We start from the raw sequence: 27,959 nt of genomic DNA, 5'->3' as shown, positions 1-27,959 counted from the left end.
TATAAGAACAGAATAATGGTGAAAAATGGGTTCATCGAGTTGAAAAAAGAAGCTGATAAATTAAAAGCATCAGAACATCTATTCTCCTACAAACCCAGGTGTCTGATGTACAGTTCAGTATTATAGACAGATTTCTAGTAAAACATTATTTTATCAAAAACTCTAAGAGACATTGACAGCTTTAAATGAAAGCAAAGCATTTTATTAGATGCAATATTCAATATTGAAATACAAAAGGCACTGAATTCTTTTCTCCCAGCACAATGCATACAGAGATGTGTGAATGAATACAAATCTTATATATTATATAATGGATGTAAGATCAAACTGTAAATTAGACCGATGTCTGTCACAAGAAATCACACAAACTGTCTTGAGTATGCAAGTGTTCTTTAGGAATGCTAATATATGTTACATCTAAGCTGATGTTTTAAAACAGTACATCAAATAAACACATATGAATGTTTTTCAATGTAAGAAATCACATAAAAAATATACATCAATAGACAAATAATTTAGAACTTGGTGGTAAATGGCTGCAAGGAAGACTTTTGAGAAGTGAAACCATCTATGAGAAAATGAAATACCTTAGCTGCATACTGGTGATGTTGAGACACTGGTTCTTTTTAAAGGAAGGTAAGTTATGGCAAGTTTACACCGCTCAAGTAGAAATTAAAGTCAGATACACATCAAATATTCACACTAGCTGATTTCTACACTGTTAATCCTCATTTAAAAATAAGATGTTCCTCCCCCCCGCATATACTGTTAGCAGGCTCAGCCTATTAAAGGAAATAGCAAGAATTGGTGTCAGTCTGCTTGAAGTAAATACATTTATTTTATTAGCAAAATATTACATTTTTTGTCAGAATTACTTTGGTTTCCTAAGAAACAACTATTGAGCAAAGCAGTGAAAGATCAAAGATGTAGTTGAAGCTGCTTCTGTAGTCTAAATTAAAGCAGAAATTTAATTTGCTTGAAATCGATTGACCCAAAACACTTTAATTTTTCACACGTGGATGTGATCTTTATGGAGAAACTCTCATGTGATATCAAATACTAAAATATACAAATATTTGTACTAATCATAGTAATTTTTCATAAAGATCTTGGGATGTTTTGGTTCCAGACATAAGTTGGGGGGGCGTCAGTCCGAGAATTCAGACTATTTTTCCCCATTGAATAATTGGCCGCAGATAAGGGGAATATTATCAGTAACATATTACAGTAATGCATTCATTACAGTTATTTTTCTTTCTTTTAAGACTGAAATTTGTGGCATGCAAAAGAGATGGTTTGCCAAAATAGGTGCAATGAAAAAGAAGAAATGCTTTTGAGACAGAGAAAACAACCAATCAATGACAAACAGAAACACTTCATCTTATTTATATTACAGGATCAGGGTCCACCATCAGCGTGGAGAAACAGAAGCGTACTGCACCCACATGAATACACGTGAGCAGCATGCCAGTACACACACACACACACACACACACACACACACACGCACGCTCGCGCACACACACACACACACACACACACACACACACACACACGCACACACGCACACGCACACGCACACGCACACGCACACACTCACTTACGGCCACATAATACACTGAAGAGCATTGCCAAAAAAGTGCACACAAAATATACAAAGCCAGGACACTGGAGTAGCAATGAGTCAACTTCATTAATGCTTTCAACTCCAGAATGCACTTGATGTGTGACTTTCCCCTACACTGCTTTTTACACCCAAACAGAGCCAGAAGAAGTCACTCTGCGGGAGACATGCTGAGAGTGTAAAGCAAAGTTAATATGGGGAATTACATGTGCATTGATAGTGGGGGTGAAAGGAGGGAGGCTAATAATGTAGCCTCACCTAGCTCAAGGTCTATACAGTATAAGGTTAGATTATCATTTGCAGCTGCTGGCTCCAAAAGGCAGAAGCTGCTACCAGAGTCACAATAACTTCCTGCTACTTTCATGCCAACCAACAAGTTCTCAATGAACCTGAACTTCCTGCTTCATTCCACTTTTTTCCGCTTTTTGTTTATAATCTAAACCTGATAACATATAGACCTTGACCTGTTAAATGGAGCTCAACTCAGTCTACCCTTAGTTTCCCTGAAAGGCTCCCTGGGCCGCGGAGGACGCTGCACCGGCAGCAGCTGTTTGGAAGGTTTTATTCGTGAAGACTCCCTGTGAAAATTCCTGCTGGGCCTTCTGGAAACTGGCCCCGGTCCGGCGGTACATGCTGTGGACCTGAAGAGAGGTAGAGAGAAGTCGTGACCAAATGGTAGCCGAATGGATACATTGGTCAGTCTGTCCACCACTATGGTCCAGACGGAAAGATCTCACTAACAGTTTTGTACAGACATTTGGAACAAGACGGAGTTGAAACTGACCTGAGAAAATCCTGTTCCATTAGTGTAATCTATGAGTCACTGGTTCTACATTAACAATTAATATCAAATGGTCAAATTGAAAATATTAAGAAAAGTGAAAGAAGTCTCACCATCTTGAGCAGGATGATAGACAGCACAGCGCAGATGGTGAAGAGGATGGCCACTATGATCATGATGGCTCCCACTGCTTTGTTTATGCTGATGATAGTGAAGGCAGCAATCCAACCACTGCAGTCAACAAACATCATTAAGTTTCAGGTGGTCTTTTAAACAACTTAACTTAAACATTATTAAACATTTGTATACATGTTAGATACAGGCACATACAGTACACAGGTAATCTAGATGAGAGTTGGGTTACATTTGGGGAGAGAAGAAGAAGGTGTTAAGGAGAGGCAGAATGAAGGTTGCCAAATGTGACTTTTTCATTCATTCATATTAAATCAATAATAAAGATAAAAGTTGTATTATTATAATGTGAATATATGCTCTTCAAGATCGAATAAAACACATTTCAAAGTCTGGGTACATTTTCATATTAATATCCTAAAAGTTTCAGAATATGTTGTTAAATTTGTGCTGCTTTGTAATTGGCACCTCATCTGCAAAGGAAAAGCTACAAAACAATAAGGGACCCTTTACTGTTTTGTACTTGACTGTCTCTGTTCTGACATTATGCAAAGTGCCATGATGAAATGAGAAATATCATTATAAAATGGAAAAGGGGAAATAAAGAGCCACTTGGACAATGGTCATTCTGGAAAGTGCTATTCTGAAATTAAAGAGCTTTTTTCAACTTCCAAAGAGTCCTTTACAGGTTAAAATATAACATCAGACACACAACTAGGAGCTTTCACATGTCAGAATACGCCCACACATAACAGGTAGAATCACACACGTATAGGTAAGAAGGTTTTTATAGTATTAATCAGGATAGGAAATTCAAAAAGTTAATATATTGTAGCAACAATAACAGAATTAAGGTTTTTGTGAATCTCAGAACAGTTAAATAGTCAACATCAAGAGAATGTAAAGGACGTGATGAAGTACACAGCAGATGTAGGAAGGAGCCAATCCATTTAAAGCCCTGTAAGTCGGCCAAAGGATTTTGAAATTAGCCCTTGCTGATCAGGACAAACATCAGGTGTTGAATGACCAAACTTTTTAGATCATCTAACCACTGTCCGCAGCATTTTGTACCAAATGAAGAACGTTAGGAAAGCATGTGCAAGGATTTGGCCGTCTGTATTGGGTAAAAGGGGCCATATCTTGGGTATGTTATGTTAGAATACTTAATATGTGGCTCAAAAGTAATGTAAAAATATCCAAGGAAATAACGAATATTTGATTTAACATCTCAAGCTTAAAGAAGAAATCTCAAAATTAAAACAGGGCATATCTTGCTGCCCAGTATGTATCAATATGCCACAACCTTAGGGATAGCGAGTGACCTAAACACACAGACACAAACACTGAGCTTTATTCAAATGGTTGCAATCTGCAACTTCACCACTAGATGCCACTGAACCTTACTAGGGCTGTCAACAAATACTCTAAATCTGATTATATAATTGATTTGCATAAAATAACGGTGGGGAAAAAAAGCTGCACTACCACGGCTGTCTATCTTGCGATCTGTTGCATGGGCCTGTGCGATTGCACTGAATGCACTGCGTTACAGAAAGGAGTCACACGTCACTTTCGTTGATTGAAAATGAAATGTTGCTCAAGTTGAAACAAACAAAATAGGAAAAAATCAACAAGGGAGGAAGAAGATCAAACAAATTACTGTTGCCATATTACCACGGTATATAGTAGAGCTGGTATACCGACACATCTCTAGTGTGTAACCCATCAGTTTACCACTTGTATTTTTTTAAAGTCAAAATACAAGTTTATCAGGACAAAGAAAGAAGAGACTGTAAGCAGAGTCAGTAAGCAACAGAAACTTACAGAGTTACCAGCAGACAGAGAGGCAGCAGGCTAGAGGCTGAAGGATGAAAAGTCTGTCAGAAGAGATGAAAGAATGCAGAAAATGAGGAAAAGAGGAAGGACAGCAGCTTATAGGCCAGCTGATTGGTTGTACTGGTTAAAGGGAAGAAACTACTGGTAAACAAAAGACTCCTCCAAATCAATCGGTAGGAATGTTGAAATAACAAATTCACCAATTTGTTATTAACATTTAGCTATTATTTAATAAAAAGTGCACGGATGTGAATAAATTCAGTTAATTTTCATGTTTAATTCTGACTAAGTGTTAATTATTCATAGATCTGTGCAAAAAAAAAAAAGTAAATTCAATGAAGGGGACTTGGAGTTTTTTAACTTGCTCATGCTACATTTGAATGCACCGTATACAATGTATGTATTGCCCAGGATCTCTGAAGACACAATCCAAATCATTTAACCTTTAACTCACACGTCAAAATTAAACATTCTGTGACTCACCTGTTCCCCCACCTGGGGATGCCTACAGCCTGGATGATGAAGATCACCACTTGGCAGAAAAACACGAAGAAGAAGAAGAAGAAGCTGAAAGAGCTGTCAGTCCTGAAACACAAGAAAACATGCATTTTACTTTTACACTTTAAACTATTGTTGAGGTTAGTTTCCCTTGTCAGTTAACTTGTAATAAGGTACAAAGAATATAACACATAAGCTAGCCATGTAGATAAGTGAAATATATAAAGACCTTCTTCAAGGGTTTTCTTCAGGTTACATCTTCTTTGGCTTAATATGCAACACAGGATAAAACAATACGCCAGGAAGCTCAAATAAAAATATATGTTGCTCATAATTACAGCACTGATTTCAAGAAACAGTAAGTATTACTATGCATGTTATAGAGTAATTAATCAACTGGAGTGTTACAAAGGCCACACATACAGATTCTCAGCAACAAAGTGTCATTCATAGAGTGAGACTCACTTGAAGGCTTTGTAGACGGGCCGGTACCAGCAGAGGAAGGAGCAGGGAGCGAAGAGGATGAGCCAGAGGATGGAGAGGCCAAAATCCACACCATAGCTTGCATTAGTGGTGAAGTAAGCCAAACAAGCCAACAGGTTGAGGAACAGAGTCATACAGTTGACTGAAGAAACAGTGGAGAGAGATAAAGATCAATGAGAATAATATGATTACTGATATTGGCATCATCTTCATTTATTTCGGAAACAGGAACACCTCCATGGCAACTACTGATGAACTTAACACAACTTGTAATAACATTATAGTAATTGTCTAAAAATCTATGTTGCTATTGGTATAAATATATTTCAGAGAATCAAAATACATTACATTTTTAAATGTATGTTAAGTATGTTGAGACATCTCAGGTTTTGTCCTAGTTTCTTTATACAAATGCAAAAATGCTAATGCATAAAAATGTACAATTCTTATTGCAAACAGAAACTGTATCATATATCTGCTTACATTTCATCCCATATGCACACATGCACACCTATCATTTTAATGTACTTACACATCCAGAGATAGTACATCATCTTGCAGACTCTCTGGTACTCTGGGGGGATTTCCTCTGAGAAGTCCTGATAGAAACATGGTTTGATGGGGAAGAACTTGGGAAGTGGAGGCCAGTTGTTTGCTTTACCTGTCAGGACAAGAGACACAACATCTACCCTGTTAGATGAAAGAGCTGGACTCAATTTAACCAAAGGAAAAGGACCAAACAAGACATGGTGTATATACAATAATCTCCTGTAAGTACATCTTAACAACAGGGAATCTGTGGTTATTTTTAAAATGTTGACACATTCATAACAGACCAAGAATTCAAATTAAAGATAGGCAGTTTCACTTTAGAACACATTTTAAAATTAAATACACATTTATCAAGTGTGTGGGAGTCGATATGGCACTGGCACTACAAATTTCAGCATGTGACTAAAAATCACAAATATTATACTGAGAGGGATATAGGGAAATATACTATATTGAACAGAACAGCAATAACATAACAGGCAGACAAACATTAACACATTCAAATTATGTTTTCTATTGATCAAAATGTTCATCATAATTAACTCAAGCATGAAATGATGAAGTGAAGTTAAAATTGTCCGTCTTACATTTACAGAAAAACATATAAGTTACTTAAAGTCTTTAAATATAAGTAACTTTAAAACACAATGTTTTAATGATTTGTTGATCAATAATATGTGTGTGTAATTGACTAATTGATTCAGCACAATAGTGACGTAAACAAACAGGGAGGCCTTAGTTTTTTGTAAATATAAATTCAAGCTGAAAGGTGACACAAAATGTGTAGTCTGTGCTGTTTCTGATAGAACTGCAGAGGAGAGGAGAGGTTTTGTCTTTAATGACCTGTCGGGCCTCTGCTCTGTAGCTCCTGCTCTCTGCGGTCCAACTCGGCAGCTTTTCTCTCCAGCTCCTCCTGCTGCCTCAGCAGATTGGCCTGAGCTGCAGCAGCAGTTGCCTGAAAAAAGAGGAGTCGGAAACTTTACTGTAGTCAACCAACGTATTGAATGTACAGGGGTTTCACATTGTATACAAATGGTGCAGATACAACGAGACCATGCTCACACTGCAAGGAAACAATGCAACATTTGTCAAACACATATCAGCCTGTATTATATTTTATATATAACATCTAAGGTAGGGGTGACCACTATAAACTGTTACAGAAGCTAAATGTAGACATCAACAACCATTCTGTGTTAATGAAGTCATACATACATTTTTAAAAAGGCCATGATACTTTATGGTCCAAAATACACATTTATGATTGTAGCAGATGTCTGACTTGGCAGAAAATAGGACACAGGTGATCTGTAGTGTAAATCATTAATATTTATGATATCAGCAGTGGAACAAGGAGGCTCATTATAATATTGTATAAATTGACTCGATGTTTGTGTAGCCAACAAACAGCCTCAAGTAACACTTGCAATCCCAAGAGACTAAGCAGAATGGATGCAGAAAGCTCCTTGTCCACCTCAAGTTATTACAGATATGACATCTATGTGTCTAAAACAAGCAAACTGTTGGCTAAAAGTCAAATTCAGACTGACTTTATAGTGTATCTCAGATGTTGCTGGGGTAGCTATCCTTATGTCTATATAAACAATTACTGAGTAAATATGACAACCATAATACTGCAGTTGTTCCTTGAGCCAAACACAATACCATACATTCTCCATCCAGGTTTCTTAAAAACAGGACATGGTTTTTCCATTATGCCTCGAGGTAAACATTTGATGTAAATGATTCATTATTTGCTTTGACAGCAGGCAGCAATAAAATGCATCATCCTCTAACTTTGATAAAAGTGGGTCTAGTAGCATCTTAGGTATCACTGCTGAGGTAGATTTTTGGGTCATTGATCATATGGTGTACCAACTGTGTGAACAAACACAGAGCTGCAATACAATATGCATTTGACACAAATATATAGGCACTGTACCTAAGAAAGTACCCGAATCTACTTCAACACAGTATTTATTCAGCAGCAGTAGATAAGTGGAGGGTTTGGCAGACAGAGAGAGGCTCAGTATGGCTGACTCACCTGCGGACTGGGCTCTGTAGACGGCTGTAACACAGCAGGCTGGTAGGGAGAGGTGGAGGCTGGAGTGGTCTGAGCAGCTAGGCCATCCTGGCAAACAAATGACGTGATTGTGAGGAAAACTACCCAAGCCCAAGACAATAACTATACAGGCAGGAAGGTGACAGATAAAGAAAATTAAGAAGATTAACCAGGAAGAGGAGAACAAAACCAAAACATACAGGCAAAACAGCAACTCCAAATAAAAAAAGAAGGAAACAAGGGAGGAAAAGATAAGTAAAACGAGATAAAAACAGTAAAGATGAGGATTGAGGAGATGCCAAAGCCAATCTTAAGATGACCATGGAGAAGAAAAGAAAAAGGAAAAAACAAGAAGATAATGACACAGGTTTCAGATGTCTTACTGTGGGATGGGCAGGGAAAGGGTTGTACTGGTCAACTGGTTCTACGCTGGAGTTGGTCACTTGTGTGACCGAAGGGTCCTGAAACACAACAAAACATCTGTCACTCATAATTATCAGTCACTCAGCCAATCACCACTGATACATCTACAGAAACCAGGTCAATGAAATTAATTCTCAATCCAGTTTCAACTGCTTTTGACTTTCATTATACTGAGCAAGGTCAGAGCTGCTGGAACAAGTAAAAGTGAACAGACTTATGCAAAAGAGGCTTAGATAAACTGCATATTGGGGGTCATTGTGATTGAATTTTGAAGTATAGGACAGTGTCTCTGATAAAAAAGGCAAGCCCAAGGCAGGGTTTGGAGAGTAGTTAGCAACAGATCAGTGCAGTTATACTGTACTCCTTGGTATTTAAGTGGATATAAAGCGTGAGATCTGTGGGTTTGTTCTCCAAACAAACAAAAACATTCTCAACCTTGACTCTTGATATTTGAGCTATGAAAAACACACTCACAAAATGTATTTACTGCTGTTTGTCTCATCTTCAGAGGAACTCTTCCTTTCATTTCCTGAAACACTGAAGGTAAACCTTAGAAAAACATAAACCCAGACTGTGGTATCTGATAGCATGCTATGACCAAGTCATAAAATGGAGTACAACAACTTCCAGCTATTGTTGCAATAACCTCTACAGGTCCTGATCAATCATTACCTGGTAAGAACTCAAGTCAGACACGAACCATTGGTAAACATTAATTGACTTTAACCTCACAATTAGTTTAACTGTCTCTAACTGATAGGAGAGGCCAGTCTGACAAGTATTTCAAAAGCAGATTTCTATAAGGCTTTAGCCCTGAATTTTCCAACCACGCTGACAACACTCAAAATTAAGGATGTCCTGTTGTCACAGGGATAAAAAAAAAAAAAAGCACCTTGAACACAAAGCTACATGGTCAGTTTGAGACAGTAGAGAAATGCCTTATTACGTTTATGTATCATAGAATATCATTTTAATTATTAGGTGTTCAAATCTGAAAAATGTGAGGTGGTACCTGTAAAAGCTCTACACTACATCACACGTGCGCATACAAACACACAAAATCAATCATAGAGAGGTCGCTCCCTCTCCTCTTGTACCATGTGCAAGCAGTTACTAGGCTAGGTGTGGGGGTTGGGGCTCGTTTAACCTTCTCTCTCACTGTTTCTTTCCGGATCTCGGGATTATGGTGTCCCTATAGCATGTAAACAGTTTGTTTGAGCTTGTAAATATTTACATTGTTTTTTTGATCTTCTCCCACCCTTTTTTAAAAAAAAAAAACCTTTTTACTTAAATATACGATGTCCCTGAAGTGAGTTTGTAGTTATTATTTATTTCCATCGCTATATACTATGTCAGTGAAGTGATGTGATGAGCGATTCATAATAATGATAATAATAAAATTCATACAGAATTTAAAAAACAACTTCAATTTTGGACATGGTTGCTGAGTCTGGGACAGTTGGTAGTAGAATTGCAATTAATGTGTCAAATAAGGTGCTAATAATTACAGCTGCAATAATTAATTTGATACATTTATAGAACAGAAAATTAGTCTGAAAGAAATATGATAATTGATTGTTTTTTTTGTTTTATCTGGATGCAGCTTCTTCAATGTGAGAATGTCCTACTTTTTCCCTGTTTGAGAAAAAAATCAGCAGACATATTAATGAAAAATATCAAGTTGTCCCTTTGTTAACAAGGGATCAGTGCAATTTGTAGATCTCTAGTCGTACAAAGTCCTGCGGCCATGTAAAAAATGCATTTGTGTTGTGCTAGTGACCCAATAAGCTCTGATGTTGCCTGAGTACCAGGGAGTGAGGATTTTTACAATTCCCTGATAACAGGGAACAGTCTGGAAAACATCACATGATATTCCAGAAATTGTATGACTGTTTTACTACAAGTTGTAAAGCAACTGGCACAACTTATTTGCATGTTTTAATGGATGGGTTCACGGATGTAAATACATAACATTTTATTTTATGATGCCAAAGTACACTACAGTGCCCCCCGCAACAAATAGTCTATTTTGATAATGGTAAATTGTAAATGGTAAATGGATCTGTACTTGTATAGCGCCTTTCTAGTCTTCCGACCACTCAAAGCGCTTTTACACTGCGTGCCACATTCACCCTTTCACACACATTCACTCAGTGATGGCAAAGTCCATCAAACAGAAACTAACTCATTCATACACATTCACACACCGATGCACGGCATCGGGAGCAATTCGGGATTCAGTATCTTTCTCAAGGATACTTCGACATGTGGCACCAGGAGCCGGGGATCAAACCAACAACCTTCCGATTAGGGGACGACCCACTTTGCCTCTGCGCCACAGCCGCCATTAACAATCAATTAATGGTTTTAGTAACTTTTCATGTACAAATTCAAAACAAATAGCTGGTTCCAGCCTGAAATGTGATGCTTTTGGAGCTTTTCTTCATCATATCAGATAGAATACTGAATATCTTTAGGTTTTGGTATGTTGGTCAAATAAAACAAGCATTTTTCATATGGGAAATTAGGCTGCAGTTGATGATGACAAAATGATTAGTCGATTAATGCAGAAAATAATCTGCAGATAAATCAATAATGAAAATAATTGTTGTAGCCCTAGTCCAGATAAAGCTGCATCTGTCATAGTTGTTTTAACAGAAAAAGCAGGAGAATGGATTGTCTGTATTATAGGACTTTAGTGAAATTAATATACAATAAAACAATTTTTTGACAAAGCTAAACCGCACAAACAACTGTCAGAACCATTTATATAATCTGTGTCAACAGAACGTCACATGATTACCCAACACGTCACTCACTGGTCACCATTACTTATCTGTTCGAGAGACACCTGTAAACATTCCCAGCAGGAAACAGAGGGATGCCTGAGCAGTTTCACTCCTTAACACTTTTTAGGGGGCATTTTCAAAAATGAATGTTGCTCAATAAACTGTTTAACAGTTCAAAGACACAGCGTATCACATCCTTTTAGACTATTTATTAACTGTCAACTTGAGATTGAGTATGAGAATATATTGCCAGGGTATGTTTTAAATGCCAATGACACTTTTAAAAGGAGAAAACGATCTTAGCCTGTGGATATATTCAAAACAGCACATTATGCAAAATGTGTTTACTTCATACCCACCGTGCTGAGTCATAAATGAGAGGCTGTTTGTGTCTTTTGATGACATAGCATATAGACAGCAATGAATAAAGCAAAAAAACCAAACCAAACTGATGACAGCCACTAAGCCTTTCTGAAATAAAGACTTAGCTGGGACAAGCCAAAACAAGACATCACTAGGTTCAAAACAACAGCAACGGTATGTGGAGATGCACAGAAAAGCACCCTTCCCTTGATATTCATGTAAACTTCTATACCAGTCAGGTCTGGAAATGTACAAATTCTGACCTAAATGAGAGTAAAAATAAAGTTGGGATAAACTCTGCACCATATTCTGATCTTATAATCGTTGTACCAGGAAACAGGACTCGCTGTGATAACCACTGGTTGCCTAGGTGTGGCTGTTGTACCCATTTCATAACTGCAGTTGGATATTGCTACTAAATAGACTTAGTCACAATTACAGCCCTACATGCTAACACCTTTCAGAAGTAAATGGTCATAAAAGCCCACTTCAAGGTCAAAAAGGGTGCTCATTTTCAGTTATTTTTCAGCTTTGTCCTTGTGACATTTCTCAAAGAGTTGGCAGCGTATTAACTGTTTTACTGTCAGGCTTATGTGAATGTATGCATGTGATAGTGAACTGCAGCACTACAGCATACAAAACATATTGCAGCTGCTGCTAGGTTTTTTATTCCGCCACTTCAATCCACACCCAGCAAACAAACAGCTGTCTCCACTGACGTCATGGCCATTGTGCACCTGATATAATAAAGTGTGACTGCACTACTGTAAAAGTGACTGTGTTATGCAATGTCACTAAAATCATAGAAGAGTTTTCACCGATTCTGAATTGTGGTATTTAGTCTGACACGAGTAATTTACCTTAAAAATGTTGAAGTCTGGTTGCCCTTGAGTCATGAATTTGTTGTTTTACAATATAAACAAATGTAAAAGAACAGCGAGTGTGCTTAACAGATATGAGCAGGAAATATTACAGCATACCGACCTAATGTGGTACTATAACCTGACGAGCTCTTATCTTGTACAGTAATCAAAGGCACAGTAATCTGGGTGTCCGAGTTGCTCAGTGGGCTGTCACATATTATGAATTTACGCTGCATGTCAATTCCCTCCCATATTTCTAAGGAAGGTCCTTGTGAGTGAGCCAGTTAATTTCTTTTCATGCAAATGTTCAACATTAGCTACTTCATACTACACAATAGGAAATTAAAGATGAAGAAGATGGAGTAGTTTTACAACAACAAAGGAATATCATATCCATGCGAAAAAATACATATGAAGTGAGTTGGGATTTCAGACAGACTCCGAAGGTTTTCTTGTATCAGATAATAAAAAAAACCCTCAAATTTTGTTGAAGTAAGTTGGAATTTACCACGCAGGGAAGGTCAATCCATTGCTATGGTTATCACAGCATAAACTATTTGAAATGTAGGATCCAGCATTATTAAAGTTTGACCTGTATTAGAAAATAAAAGTCACAATATCTCTTTACTGATTCTATGTCAACCATTCTTCATTTAATTTGTTGCTCGCAAGTGAAAACTTTATAAATGTGAAATATTGAAATCCTGCAGTGTCCCTTTAAAGACCTGAGCACCCTAAGGATCATTACATGTCAAAATAAGAAACAGTCAGCCTACTTTTACATCACTTGACTTTTTCCATCTACATAAAGAAACACTTTCATCTGTAGGTCAGCCACTTTAACATAAAGACACTCAGTGTTAGATGGCCTACTTCTGGACATTGAACAATATTCAAACCACTAACCTGCTGCAACGTAGAGCTATCTGGATTTAAACATTTTCAGGACACAAACACAATGATGTTACAGAGCTTTTTATAGACTGAATGAACTTCTGGGCGACATCCTGTAGATCAGAAGTCCTTTTCAGGAGAAAAGCAGCAGCAGCAATGGAGGTACAGTAGCCTGAAACTGAGTGTCTCTGGGTAATGTAGGTGACATTATAGGACTAAAAACTATATCAAATCATAACCAACATTATTAGGAAACCCACACAGTGATAAAAATTCCTTTCAAATTGGATAGTAACACTTGTAACGTGGCTAAAAAAAAAAAAAAAAGGTTTGACACACATTCCTTGTTGGCTACAGTTTAACTTTCTGCAACTAATCTAGCTGAATCCCCGCCCTCTTCTCAAACAAACTGCGCTGATTGTTTGAAGGCTTGCCAATCATGCTGTGTTTACCAAATGGCGTTCAAGAGAGCAGGAGTTGATCCCTCCCCGACATCCACCCAACAAGTTTCCTGGCGTGCTGGCTGCCTTTCAACGAATGATATGTCAGCACCCTGACTCCACTGTTACCTTACCAAGCTACTCAACAATATCTGAAACCACACACTTACATTGAAGGGGTTGTCGCTGACAGGCGCTGCGAACGGGTTGCTATCAAATCCCGACATTTTGAAAGGGCTGCGTGCTGTTTTGTCCTCTTTCAAACGGGGAATAAACAACAAACTCTCCTCTGTCGTTGAGTCGCTGCTGCTACCACTTCCTCGAATGAAGTTTACCGCGCAGGCGCACTCAACCAGCTGCACAGTGACGTGTATGTCAGTTGACGCACATAGGACGTTGACGAGGCAGAGTGCGCCACCTGTGGATGTCAGTTTAATAATACAATATTTATATTAATTATATCTGTAACAACTCTAACTATGTGACAGACAACCTGCATTATAAACTCGGGTCAATGGAGTTTGAAAGATGAGGCCACAAGTGGGGAAGGTCTGTTAGAGGCTACTGAGTTGCATTGTGGGAAATGTAGGATACAGTGTTTTTGAGGTTTCACTCATAGGACTATAATATATATATATATATATATATATATATATATATATATATATATATATATATATATATATAATATCCTGACCTCTGCTGCATCAGTGAAGTATTAAATTGCAGGAGCTGCTAATATTACAGCCTATGTGCGGTTCTCAGCTCTGAGTTTAGTGACCATGGACGTTATAGCATTTTTATCACTTAGATTTATTTTATTTATTATTTATTTACTTTGGATTACACGGTCTTCTTTGAACAATAAATAAACAATACACAAAACAAAACAACAATATGGACCAATACAGGCAATATAGTATATACATTAAATCCACCATTACATTATAGGTCTATTTCAACAGTAATAATATGTAAAAATAAAAATAAAAAACTAATAAGAATACATAATAAAATAACATAAATACTATGCTTGGTTAAAGACTATGCATTTTTTATTTTTAATAGATCACATATCAATAAATTAAGCTTCTGTACAGCTTTAGATATTTTTGGCGCTGATAAAAAAAAACCCATTAATAATTTAATTTGGGTTGTTTTTATTTTACATTTGACATTTTAACGTTTTATGAAACTGAAAAATAAAAAAATAAAAAACTCAACGAAGCCGCTCGTCGATCGGTGACGTCAGCAGCGCTCTGACAGCCGACGTCGCAGCCATGGAGGAAGTGAGAGGTGAGTGAGATTTTCTCCCTCTTAACTGAGTCAAAATCATCTGTTTTATCGATGAACACTGAGCTAGCGTCTCCTGCAGCGGTTTATTTCCATTACAGGACACCTGATACGTGTTATAGACACGGTGAGACTGAACTAACGAGCCCGTTGTTGTAGCATCCGTTATTTCAGCCGGCGTTTTGTATGTTTTAATGTGAAGCGTTCAGAGCACCACTGTTAGCACTTACAGGGGGGATAACCACAGACTGGATAAATACAGATAACACATGGCTTAACCTTTTTTTTTTTTTTTTACCACTATATAAAATGTCTTCGGGCGGACGCAGTGGCTCGCAGACGTAAACCTGCTTACTGTGTGTGTTTCTGTCAGTGGACGGTGCATCGTCAGCTGGCCGGTGTAATGTATCCCCGGCGGAATCTGCTCCCCCGGTTTTACTGATTTTTTAATGAGGGTATATGTATCTGGGCTGGCTGTGTATGATTATTTCTCCCTGTCAAAATATGCCACGCCTTATTGAAAGACAAAGCTGATGTTGCAAGTTAACAAACCGGTTGCCATGCCACATGGAGAGGCAGCAGGGGTTTTGAAAAGACTTGCATCCTGCTTTGGGAAACAGTTGGACACACAGATAATCAGTGACTCAATGCAAAATGATGTGCACCTTTCAGGGAGTGTAATGTAGTTCTGTATTCATTCATTTTTGTTTCTAAAATGTGGTCCCTCCTCAGTGTTTCCCCTCACCTGTGCCGTGCAAAACTATGCATGGGGGAAGGTTGGTGTGGACAGCGAGGTGGCCAAACTGGTGGTTGGTGGAGACCCACTAGCTGTCATAGAGGCTGGCAAGCCCTATGCAGAGGTAAGGTTGTTACTGGGAAGGGACTGGTGCCAGAGATGTGTGTCTGTATATCTATTGGAGGTCAAGTTTTGTCAAAGTTGGACCAGAAATATCTGACATAGCATGAGTTGAAATGTTTGATCTGTAGCTTTCATTTTACTGTGAACAGCAGTTCTAGGTCAATTAATGTCATTTATATTTTTAAACACCAGAACAGAGTTTAAAATTAGTTTTTCCTTCCAGTTCTCTGACATATCACTTAGAAATTTGACATTAAATTGTAGGACCCCTTATAGATAATAAGATAATAACAGAATAATTACACAGATGCTAACACTTAATCTTTACATTATATATTATAGGATATTTAAATTTATTGACATTGTCCTCTACAGTGTGCAAACTCTGCCTCAGTACAAAGATCCATGATGTTGTTCCTCCGTGTCTTGGCAGAGAGCTGTGTTCTCTCCGTGCCTTTCATAAGTCTTTCCTTATTTAGCTACAGTAGCTCTACAGTGTTTGTCATGAAGGTCATTAGTTCAAGCTATGGCAGTGGTGACATTTCCATGTACCACAAGACACATTAATGTCACATGTCATGGTTGGTCATTATGTGATTTCATGCTGCTAGTCAGAGGGTGGTTTTGGATGTTTAATCCAACATTACAGTATGTGATTTAGTGTTAAGCATGTCTGTGACATGTTAGTCTTACAGTTTCATGTCCTGTTACAGTCGTGGTAAATTTTTTATTGATTACATTATAGCTTTGTGTAAGGGGAAATAGACATAATCTTAAAATGTATGTGTACATTGTAATACAAAATGAGAATTTACTCAAAAATCAGCAATGTGTTAATATAGTGGAACTTTCCTTCAGATTGAAAACACATTTAATCCATGACAGTATTTAATTGGGAGAGTACTGACACATGTACACATGTAGGGCTGATGCAGGACACAGGTTAGAGAGACCAGCCTGTACCAAAAAAGTTACCAGTGTGAGCCTCACCGCTGCAGTCAGTGTGTGTCCTTGATAGACTGTGTCCTTCATTTACATTCGAGTCATTAGACTAATCCAGAGTGATTTACACTAAAATGGTTGGGGTTCCTCCTTTCTCACTGAGTATAAATCACTTTGGATTACAGCATTAGATAAATTGGTTAAATGTAAATGTATGATCCAGCCCTTTCTCTCCCTCAGGAAGCTCGTTAAGGAGGACAAAGGAACAAACAGTACTGCCACGTCTACATTTTTCAAGTTTTATTTATTCTCAGATTAATTATATTTTTAATTGGGATTTGGAACTTATTGTTGTTTCATCGACCTTCTAGTCACAAACCCACTAATTCAACCTTTCGTCTTCTTCTGTTTCCACTCACTATTATTAAGAGTATGTCGAAATTCCAATATTGGACATTATTGACGTAATCTCTGCTGTCTCTTCCAGTTGTGGATGGGTGCTCACCCAAAAGGTGATGCCCAGATTAAAGACAACAGGATCGCACAGACTACACTGGGACAGTGGATCGCCCACTTCCCTGCCTGCCTGGGCTCCAAGGTCAAAGACACCTTCCAGGGACAGCTGCCTTTCCTCTTCAAAGTCCTCTCTGTCAACACAGCCTTGTCCATACAGGCCCACCCCAACAGAGTGAGTACACAAACACACACACACCTACACAGTGTTCAAATTCTGCATGACATGACTCATTATTCTGAATTGGGAAATTGTTTAGCTTGGATTTTTTTTAATGATTACAACATTATACTTTTTTCTGTGTTTGAATACAGCTGATTAAATTGGGAAAGCTGTCAAACAAAAACATTCTTACAGATACAAATGTTGTAAAGCCTTTTGTGTCTGATAAATTGCCTCAGGTGATAACGAAAACGAACAGGGTGTAGAGTTGCTGTAGTCCTTCTTCATCTCTCGTTGAGGCTACATTGGGTGGTACTAGCATAACACACCCGAATCTCTCACTAAACTGTTGGTGGTCGAGTTGCATTGTGGGTAATGTAGGCACCAGGTTTTCAGAACAATGCATGGAACTGCTGCGTCAGTTTTGATACTTAAAATAAAAAATATTTTCAACAGGTACAACACATCTTACATTGTACACTTTTGTCTTTGAATTTTTAAAAAACTTTCAATACATACAATACAATATTATAGAAGTGCAACCATTGACAGTATATATAACACTAACTTTAGTGCAACACTAAATGTTTTTTAAAATATTGCCTATTTTGAGAGAAGAGGGCTGTGTGATGGGAAGTATTTAATTTGTTGTGTGTCTTATTACAAATGAATAATTACTATCATAGTATCTTTGTATGGTTTTTATGATTGCTTAAAAGGAGAGCTTAATTCCCAGTCTAAAAAAAAAGACTGAATGTTGTCTCCTGAAATGTCTATTTTGAAATTTCAGTGACATTATCCTGTTGTCACTAACAGACAGAAATCTAAATACAGTATATGGTTATAAAATAGATGGATGACTGGCATGCTCATTTTTTTTGCATACTGTCTTTGGCACTCTGCCTTCCCTCTTTACTAACCCATTTCCCTTTCTGTCATTATGGTTTGGTCAGGAGTTAGCTGCTCGTCTCCATGCTCAGTTTCCGGAGCACTATCCAGACAACAACCACAAGCCGGAGATGGCCATCGCTCTTACCCGCTTTCAGGGCCTCTGTGGCTTCAGACCAGTGGAGGAGATCCTGGGATACCTTAAATGTGAGTCCCAATGTCCCACAGAGTCATTAGAGGGTTTTGGATTGATTTTGCAGTTACTAGAGAAACAAGGGGTTTTGGTGTCAAACCCGTACATTTACTGTATATCATATAATGGATGTGAAGGTAAAGTACTGTGCAGTTCATAAATTCATACCTTGTATCTGTGTGTGTGTGTGTGTGTGTGTGTGTGTGTGTGTGTGTGTGTGTGTGTGTGTGTGCACCCATCAGCTGTCCCAGAGTTCCGAGCTCTGGTGGGAAGTGAGGCAGCGGAGGAGCTGCAATGCTGCATGGGAGATGTGGTTCAGACGAGCCAGGTGCTGAAGAAGTGCTTCACCAGGATGATGAACTGTGAGAAGAAGGTGTTCGTAGATCAGCTCAACATGCTGGTCAAGAGAGTCACTGAAGAGGGTGAGGAGGTTGAGGGATATAGCTAATGGAAAATTCCTGTTTTTATTCAGTTTATTTAGTTGGTTTGTCATAAAGCGTTTACCTGTCAGTACTTAAGAGTCAAAATACTGCACATGTGTGTAGAAATGTAGCATTGTAGCCTGAGCTTTCTTTATTGCACGCCCTACCCTCTCTGTCTATAGCCTGTTTGACTATAAGAGGATTGCTCAATATGAGGAAACAATCTTTAATTTCATCAACAATCTGATATCTGACGCAAGTGCAATATAAAGACAGATATATCCACCAGCTGATAAAAGTTAAGCAACACAAGTTCACCTAAAAAAAAACTATTAGAAGAAGGTCAGCAAATTTGCAAATAAAGCTGCAAGTTAAATACTGAAACATGGTGACATTTCATTAAGCAGTAAAAGCATTATAATGAAACATTAATTAAATTAAAGCCACTCTGGGTCAATTTTTCTGTTATTATAGCCTCTTTCAAATGATTCTTCATGGTTAAAATGGTGCAGTGCTGCATATGCTGCTGTAGCACATTGATCTCAGTGCCCCAGATTCAGGGAGGAAGGGGAGTAGCACTGTGCATTCCTGTCTGCCAGTGTCTTTCAATGATACTACCACCAGGAGGCGCCAGAGATTTTCTAATTCTACAAATTGGGGGCTTTAAAACTAATTAAGAAGAAGTGCAGTTCAGTTGTTCTGCTCTTTTGAAACACATTTTCCTGACACTCATGGATGTTCACCCTCATGTAGGTGCAGCAGGGAAGGACACATCAAGCAGCAACGGTGACCTGTTGCTCCGCCTTCACTCCCAGTACCCCGGAGACATCGGCTGCTTCTCCATCTACTTCCTTAACCACATGGTCCTGGAACCAGGCCAGGCCATGTTCCTGGGTGCCAATGAGCCGCACGCTTACCTTTACGGAGGTCAGATGATACTTTTTGTTTATATTCATGAGATTTACCTCCCTAGATCTTATCCAGGCTAGTGGATAACAGCAGAATGTCAGTTCGTAAATTATTGACACTTCAGCGTCCCTGCAGTGCTCCTGTGTGACAGAGAAGCAGCAGAGGAAGTATTAAAGGATATGGCCAAAAGCCAAAAAACAACAATATGTTAGTGTGTCTCTGTCAATACTTTCTGGCTTTCCTACCCAAAGTCCATTGGCTCCTCCGCAGTAATTTCCTAAAACAGCTGAGCACTGTAGTTTTTAGCAAACGTTACTCAAACAGGATTAAATTTGTTTCTTTAGGGAGAATTTCCTGCAGCAGGATGGTGTAGATGGGATTTAGTCAAGATAAACTAGTATGTGTGTGTGTGTGTGTGTGTGTGTGTGTGTGTGTGTGTTGGTAATGAAGGAATATGTCACCCAGCTTTAGTTTTTGGACAACAATGGAGCTCTATGGTACTGAGGAATAAGCTACACCAGGGCTGATTGCACTAACAATGCTTGTTAATAGGGTCAATTCCCCTGTTGGTTTTGGTCCTTTTGGGACTTTCGTAATTTTTGTTAACTAGAAAATGAAATGTTATCTGATAATTTTCAAAAAACAAAAACAAGCACTGATGAAGTCACATCACATAGTAAATCATCACACATCATCCAGAAACATGGAGTTTTGTTGTCAGTCCACAGAAACATACTGTCTTCACTAACAGCTGCCTCAGCAGACCAGAATGCAATTTAGCTATAAGAGGTGTTGAGTTCACCTTTATCTTTGGAAAGAATGTTAGTCTTGCCTTTGCTATCAGTGTTCCTGTCCACTCATATAATCATCTCACTCCTTTTATCAAATGGCATTCTGGGAAATCTCTAATTGTGAAAGTAGATGAGGCCAGTGGTGGAGACGAAATAACTCCAGTAATGCATTTAACATCACATTGTAACAGTATCTGAGAATTGATTTTTCCATTTGAAGGAGAGTCGACTGCCCACTCTTCTTATTTAGAACTTGCTTTCCTTTTATGTCTATTCATCCGTTCATCTAGACTGTATCGAGTGCATGGCCTGCTCAGACAACACGGTGAGGGCCGGTCTGACACCGAAATACATTGATGTCAACACGCTGTGTGAGATGCTGAGTTACAGCCCCGCCCCCGCCAGCTCCAAAATCTTTCCGTGTGTTCAGGACGCTTCAGACCCATGTGTGTCCCTGTACGACCCCCCAGTGCCAGACTTCACTGTCATGAGGATACAGGTATGGAACCTCAGCTAACTAGATGATTACACCATTTCTTGATGATGAAACCATTAATTTAGGAATGGTTATTCCATGAATTATTTGGCCAGTGTGTCAGCGCCATAAAAGCATCTAAGGGCAATAAAGGAATAATTACAGCTTCTAGAAAGTAAAATTAGCCAATATAATTTGGGGAAAAAATAAGTTGCTTAAAGTGTTTGTCTGTCTGAAGTATAGTTCATCATGCATTGTCCCCCTTGGCTCTTCTGCTGTTGTACCCGGTCTCAGAATGTATTGGACATAAAATTGTAGTTCTGTAAAATAACAAATACACCAGAACTAATAAGAACATCCTAAAAATGTCTATTACAGTCATGTGTACACGAGTTAACAAGGTAGACACATATATTGGTAAAATCTTATCATGCTCACCTTGTTCTGTCCCATCCCTCCTGAAGGTCCCAGCCTCAGTGAAGCAGTACACTGTTGCTCCAGTCGACAGTGCCAGCATCCTCCTGGTCATTGAGGGTGACGCCACGGCAACCTGTGCCGCTGCCCTTTCCGACATCACGCTGAGGCGGGGCACCGTCCTGTTTGTCTCGGCCAACGAGAGCGTCTCCCTGCACATCACTTCTCAGTCGGGGATGACCATGTTCCGAGCCTGCTGCCTCCTGTAGCTGTGAGTCTGTGGCTGTGTGTGAAAGCTCATACTACCTGTGTGTTTTCCTCTGGTTTGACTCAACAAGTCTACACTGTGTTATGGATTGAGCCCAATGATCTCTGTGCACTTCTTAGTAGGTAGTATGCTAAAAGAGCTTTCAGACACGGCGTGTCGATGCTCGTCTGTGCCCGCTGCTCCCCCCCAACCCTAATTTGACCTGCGGACTGCTCTGCCGCCTCCAGCAGTGTTCTTTCACTTTAAAATCCAGCAGTGATCCATCGCTGTCTTTTTAACTATCCTGTTTTTTACCTGTATTGGTGCAATTACATCTTATAGAAAGAGCAGAGCATACATACCCAAATTCCTCTTAGGTACACACAGATAATAAAAAGTAAAATACGTTCACAACACTGAACAGGACACAATATAAAAAAGTGCAAATGACACTGTTAGGATCCCTGGATCCTCGAAAGGTTCCTGATGAGGCTTATGATGCAGATCGACTGATCAAAATGTTGCATGAAAGCTTATTCTTGACCTTGGAAACCGCAGTTGAGAAAACAATCTCATAAGATCAATTTAGCTTTAAGCTTTAATTCTTTTTAAGAAGAAATTCAAATGTGAAAATCTACAATTCCATGAAAGACGGCCAGACACTTTTTGCTGATAAAGGTCATAAGATATGATTGAGAGCTTAAATTCAGCTAATAAATAAACCTTTTTGTGAGATTGTTTTCTCTAAGTATTGTTCATGTGCAACTTACAGTGTGGGAGTTTTTTTTTACTGGTCTGGGTTTGTGGCATTCTCCTTTTTATTCCTAATACACTTCCAGCTGTATGTTGTTATCTTCCAATGTGAGACAGAGGTAACACACACTAACAGTGATTTATTCCAACAGCACTGAAGCAGGGTAGGGGATATGTTTACAATGGTGCAGTACACCACCACTCACTGCTTTGTACAAATACAGTACCACCTTGTTGAGAATTGAGAGAGTGTTAAAAGAGCCAGCAGATTGTCTTTCTCCAGGATCACTGGTGCAACTTCCTCTTTTATCATTTTAGTTTAGCTTGAACAAGTAAATATCCTCCTCTGGGAGAAATACAATGTTAGTATATCAACAGTTGAGAGAATATAGTGTTATACTGAGATGCCTGTGCATGTTTGATTTAGAGCAGTAATACTGGAGAGGGCCTCGACTGTGATAATGGTACGAGCCACCATCCACAGTGAAGTTGACCCTGGATAGTTGTACTGCTTTTAACTGTTACCAGCGCATGTTTATGGTCTGGAAACTTCTCCTCAAAGTAGTGAACAATCATAAAAAGAGAAGAAAGAAAAAAAACAAAACAGGAGCAATCACAAAGGACCACTAACTATCTTTGTCCCATGAAGCATGGCGACATGGGAATCAGGAATGCATATTGATTAAAACTCCAACATATATGATTGAAAATGCACTACTGCTGCTTGTTCCATACTTAATACAATTTGACCCAAGTCGGTTTACACATCCACGTATTGTACAGTTGTTCAACAAAATGCTGCATTCAATTTTATAGCATTAGAGGAACAATCGTGTCCGTATTTGAAGCCAAATTTTTCAGACTTTGCATGTTTTGTTGTTTGTACTGATTCATCAATACGTGACATTACATACTAAGAGAATTTATCCCTGGCTTTATTATAAGGTTTTATCTGTACATTGTCATATAATGGGGGTGAGTGGCTTATCTTTACTGTAAAATCTTTTATGGTGACCACTTTCCAACACTGTTGATACAATATTGCAACTAGATTATTTCAGGATGGTGCAAACATCTGCATAATATTCCAGTTCACACCAGGGTCAGTCTGAATTCAATCATGAAGAGGACTTTATTGTTGCAACAGTTTTTATAGATAGTCTTGAATCAAATATTTGAGAACGAATGCTCTATCAGCCTGCCAACCTACCACTGAGTGAATATTTCTACATGACTACAGTGAAATGAGCCAATGCTAATGTTTTTACCTACTGACCATGTTAGCGATGTAGGTTGATCTCTGATATAGATGATGTTTGTGGTTGCTACGACTGTTGAAAAAAGGAAGAATATTAAGAGATTGAAGGGCGTTAATAGTTAAAATTACTGCATCTTTTTGATTAAAGAACCATTACCTCAAATTCATCCTTCTGTATCTCTAAAATTGTAGCATTTCCAGTTATTTTTGTCAACAACCTATTTGCCATCTTTTCTAAATGTTTTAATTTAGTGAGGTAATCTTGTAGAGGTTAATGTTTTAAACAGTATCTGATTTTAATTTGTCATTCAACTATCACACCTTTGTTACTGATCTTGTTTTGAGTCACCTTTTACTTTTAATGCTGTTCGTCCAGGACTTTGCACAGAAATTATTTGTTATTTCTTTTTAGGATTTTTTCACTTTCAACTCTTGTCCTTCAAATGCACACAAATCTGAAGGCCACACTGTTTTACCTTAATTGTTTTATTTAACTATTGTGGGAACATTACTTGGAATATTTTTAGTGAAGGCATGGTTTAGCATTTTTGATCAATGGTGATGCTGTAACCTGGGACTGCAGAGAACACGTGTATGTAAAAGTGGTTTAATAAAGCCTTGTTCTGTTACTGAACTATCTGAATGCCTTAGTTTTTGTGTTGATTCTGTACCGCTAGTTGTTTAAATCTGATAGGAACAGGCAAAACACATTAAGGGCCTGATTATGCTGATAATGGCAATAATTCAACATTACTGTTTGTTGAAATCGTATGGTATGATCATGTTTTGATATTACAGTGTTATTTTCAAGTTTCAAATTTAGCCATATAGTGATACATATCAAGTTAATTATAGTAATTAGTTAGTAGTTAGTTAGTATTAGTAATTTAAAAATATTCTTACTGATATTGTGCTCAAACACTAACAAGCAATGAAATATACACACACACACACACACACACACACAGACACACTGTAGTTATACAATACATTTATTAACAGATTTATTTACCTCCATTAAAAATACGTTGTCTTGAAACTTTGACCTGAATTAACATAAATATTTTCTCAGTGACCAAACTATATACATAAGGTGAATTTTTCAACTGTTGTCACTACTAACACTCAGTGATGAGTAACAATTAAGCTAAGAAACATATTTTAAAATCTTCCTACCATTATCTACATTTCACCATTTATAAATCATACACAGATGTGTGAACTTTGGCTTTTTGTTAATAAATAGTGAAGAGGTAGCAAACAGTATGCAGCCATCTTAAAACTCTTAAGAAGGTCTTACTACAGCTGCATCAAACCCCCATGAAACCAATCTGCTTAGTATCGTGCAGTTTTTGGAGTAATGAAAAGCATGACTGAAGCATACATATACGAAACTTCAGATTGACAAAGCCAATAAAGGAAGTCTAGAATAATTAAAGACCATATTGGGCTATGGAAGAACCAGCCACGCCCTAATCTTATGCTGCTGTGATTTACAGATGTGCATGTATAGTCTCTCTAAGCTTCCCTCGGCTTTCAACAGCTTTTGTTCCACCATCAACCTTTGGAAAAGACTGACAGCTCTGGCTCTGTTTGCACAGGAACAGCCTTCTTGTTTTGTGCCACCAAGCAGTCGAGTGGGTTTCATGTTCTAGCATGTGGCACACAATGTCATCATACAGGCTGATGAAGGCTGCCAGTCTTCTGCGCAATGGTTTACTGTATTTATTTCTCAGTCTGATAATAATTTATTGACATATAGAGTTTTATAATTCATTAAGTTCCTCTGCTTTGCTCTCTGTGGCCTTCACGGTCTGCCTGATGTGCTCCAACAGGGGGCGCTTTTCTGGTAGTTTACAGGGCATTTTAGATTTCACAGTTGGTTTGTTTTTCATGGTGTCCAGAGTGAACTTATGCCTACAGACCACCTCTGGTGTGGGCTGAAGCACACTATACAGAGCCTGTAATGCCCGAACATCCTCCAAAGCATCATGGGCCTTGTAGTTCACACCCAGCAGCTCCCTGACCAGGTTCTCCTGTCGAAAACTCTGGAGGCAGAGGTCCTTCAGCATCTCGCGAGCCAGAGGCAGAGTGTCAACACAGCCTGAGACTGATGACTCAAACTCTGCTCTCAGGTCCAGTTCATCGAGAGCTCGAGCCAACAGTGGACAGTCGAAGCGGCGGATGTTGTGGCCAACAACAAGTGGGCGTCCGAGCATCTGAAGGAAAGCTATGAAGGAGACCAGGACCTCTCGTAGGGAGTTGGTGAGGACAAGTTGTCGATGGAGGTACAGTCTGTGTCTACGGACCCTGAAGCCGGTCACTTTGGCTGCTCCTCGCTGGATTTGACCCCGGGGGATGACGTAGAGGTTGAGTGAGTGGCCTCCACTCACTGCAGCCAGCTGGACGATCTCACAGGACTGACCTGGAGAAATAAAACATGTACAAGGCACCACGTCATGGCTTCAGAGGATTCAGTCTTTGATAACCTTCATTAGATAAAATCATACTTAAATGTATACTTTATCATGATGCTAATTATCTGGAAAATAAATTCAGAAAACTGTTAATGGAGAAAATACTCAGATAATTGTATGTCTTGTCTCTTTTGTACGGTGGCCGACAAGGGCAAACGCGCCGCAAATGGCAAAACGCTGCAAACATGGGAATGATGCAAAACCAAAAACACACAAACACATAAAAACAAATGCAACAGAAAAACTCAGCAACAGAAAAATGCCGCAATCACAGAAACGGAGCAGAAGCAAAAACATACAAACCCACAAAACAACTGCCAAAGAAAAATGCTGCAAATACCAAAAACACACAAAACAACAAAACAACAGCAAGATATAAACGCTGCAAATTCAGCATTTTTCTGTTGCATTTGTTTTTATGTGTCTGTGTGTTTGGATCATTCCCGTGTTTGCAGCGTTTTGCCGTTTGCGGCGTGTTTGCCCTAGTCGGCCACCGTACTTTTGTAATTCAGCAATTAAATGCCAAAAATCAGCACAAATCAAAGTGTTTAATTATTTTTAGAATCAATTCAAAATAAGACATAAACAACAACATAAAACAGTCCTAACACACACTGCAGATGTAACAGTATGAAACTGTATGGCCAAACCTCATGGTCCCACAGTATATATTGTTTTCATCCAGACCTAATGATAATTTTGATTTGATTTGACTAACTGAATATGAATATTTTAAGCAAACTGTAAAAAATCACTTGACATTCACATGAATGTTTGCCCCGTTATTGCTCCTTATTCATTTTAAACTAGATAGTCTTTTCATGCATCAATTCAACTTGTATTAAATGAGATAACAGTGAAACTAAAGTATGTTGCTGGTATCCAGTATGTACAGCTCGTAAGATTATCCACAAACATACATGCAGTGTGACACTGACAATAAGCCACAATATAACAGCAGTGATCTTACCCAGTCCAGTTGTCTCCAAGTCAAAGAAAACCAGCGACTGTGGAGATGTCTTCAGTCGGTCTGGTTCTGGTTGTTGCATCCCGCCACAGCCACAGTGTCAACTTTAATATGACAGTGGGGTTTGGTGAAATAAACAGAGACACACTAGAGACACTGGCGGTACGTATTTAGACACATAATGGCGTCAGTAAACTCGTGTATGCAGATTTTCCCTCCGTGTTTTTACGTACAGACAGCTCCAACGGGACAGCGACACTTTCAAAACAAAAGCCTCTTTGAAGATGAGTTTACGGACGAGAACAAGATACATTAGCTGTAGTCCATTAGCGGAGCACTAAAAACAGCTATAAACTGTGTTTATATTTCAGTATTGTTTTCCAAGAAAAACTAGAACGAATCAGGAAAACTTGTATTACCAATGCTTGACTTCAGATTTGCGCAGGCGCACAAATCACTTTCTTCTTTTGTAAAATATCAACCAGATACAAACAGTGCTGCCCTCCACAGGAAATAAAGGAACACGAAACCAGACAGTCAATAAAAAAGATGCACTGACTGCAGTATATGTCCATACAGTATGTAAATATATGTAAATATATATATAGTGATTATGGTAGTGAATTTTGTAAGAGATAAGAAGACCCACCAATAC

At 38.5% G+C, this 27,959-nt stretch overlaps 3 protein-coding genes across 4 annotated transcripts; 1 reads left to right on the top strand and 2 right to left on the bottom strand.

Moving 5' to 3' along the window:
- Window positions 1–180: 180 nt before the first annotated feature.
- On the bottom strand, window positions 181–14,079 carry scamp2 (secretory carrier membrane protein 2). The gene is made up of 9 exons (XM_051381866.1): window positions 13,911–14,079; window positions 8,352–8,429; window positions 7,951–8,037; window positions 6,750–6,861; window positions 5,887–6,015; window positions 5,337–5,496; window positions 4,857–4,958; window positions 2,519–2,636; window positions 181–2,265 (listed from the first exon to the last, which is right to left on the bottom strand). Exons 1-9 carry the CDS (start codon window positions 13,965–13,967, stop codon window positions 2,119–2,121), a joined length of 990 nt encoding a protein of 329 aa, XP_051237826.1. The 5' UTR covers window positions 13,968–14,079; the 3' UTR covers window positions 181–2,118.
- An 891-nt stretch (window positions 14,080–14,970) lies between these two features.
- On the top strand, window positions 14,971–24,494 carry mpi (mannose phosphate isomerase). Of its 2 annotated transcripts, none has more exons than XM_051381865.1 (8): window positions 14,971–15,036; window positions 15,766–15,893; window positions 17,322–17,522; window positions 18,464–18,605; window positions 18,834–19,013; window positions 19,767–19,940; window positions 21,004–21,212; window positions 21,653–24,494. In XM_051381865.1, exons 1-8 carry the CDS (start codon window positions 15,021–15,023, stop codon window positions 21,869–21,871), a joined length of 1,269 nt encoding a protein of 422 aa, XP_051237825.1. In that variant the 5' UTR covers window positions 14,971–15,020; the 3' UTR covers window positions 21,872–24,494. The 2 variants fall into 2 exon arrangements, with proteins under 2 accessions (XP_051237825.1, XP_051237824.1); XM_051381864.1 differs by lacking the exon at window positions 14,971–15,036 and adding an exon at window positions 15,136–15,160.
- Window positions 24,495–24,834: 340 nt separating this feature from the next.
- On the bottom strand, window positions 24,835–27,772 carry LOC127352955 (protein PML). Its single transcript, XM_051381869.1, has 2 exons — window positions 27,308–27,772; window positions 24,835–26,285 (listed from the first exon to the last, which is right to left on the bottom strand). Exons 1-2 carry the CDS (start codon window positions 27,384–27,386, stop codon window positions 25,627–25,629), a joined length of 738 nt encoding a protein of 245 aa, XP_051237829.1. The 5' UTR covers window positions 27,387–27,772; the 3' UTR covers window positions 24,835–25,626.
- Between the last annotated feature and the right edge of the window lie 187 nt (window positions 27,773–27,959).

This window comes from Dicentrarchus labrax, unplaced genomic scaffold (genome assembly GCF_905237075.1).
Source record: "Dicentrarchus labrax unplaced genomic scaffold, dlabrax2021, whole genome shotgun sequence".
Classification (NCBI taxonomy): domain Eukaryota; kingdom Metazoa; phylum Chordata; class Actinopteri; family Moronidae; genus Dicentrarchus; species Dicentrarchus labrax.
This window is presented reverse-complemented; position numbering and strand designations above follow the sequence as displayed.

Bases quoted from the DNA above. Each gene is read 5' to 3' on its own strand.
- mpi (XM_051381865.1), top strand. The intron at 17,523-18,463 runs GTGAGTACACAA...TGGTTTGGTCAG, and splicing joins TACAGGCCCACCCCAACAGA to GAGTTAGCTGCTCGTCTCCA. The intron at 18,606-18,833 runs GTGAGTCCCAAT...TGCACCCATCAG, and splicing joins GATCCTGGGATACCTTAAAT to CTGTCCCAGAGTTCCGAGCT.
- LOC127352955 (XM_051381869.1), bottom strand. From the start codon at position 27,386: ATGCAACAACCAGAACCAGACCGACTGAAGACATCTCCACAGTCGCTG. The intron at 26,286-27,307 runs GTAAGATCACTG...TTATTTCTCCAG, and splicing joins CTTGGAGACAACTGGACTGG to GTCAGTCCTGTGAGATCGTC.
- scamp2 (XM_051381866.1), bottom strand. From the start codon at position 13,967: ATGTCGGGATTTGATAGCAACCCGTTCGCAGCGCCTGTCAGCGACAAC. The intron at 8,430-13,910 runs GTAAGTGTGTGG...GTTGTGTTTCAG, and splicing joins TCAGCGACAACCCCTTCAAT to GACCCTTCGGTCACACAAGT. The intron at 2,637-4,856 runs GTGAGTCACAGA...TGTTGACTGCAG, and splicing joins ATCCCCAGGTGGGGGAACAG to TGGTTGGATTGCTGCCTTCA.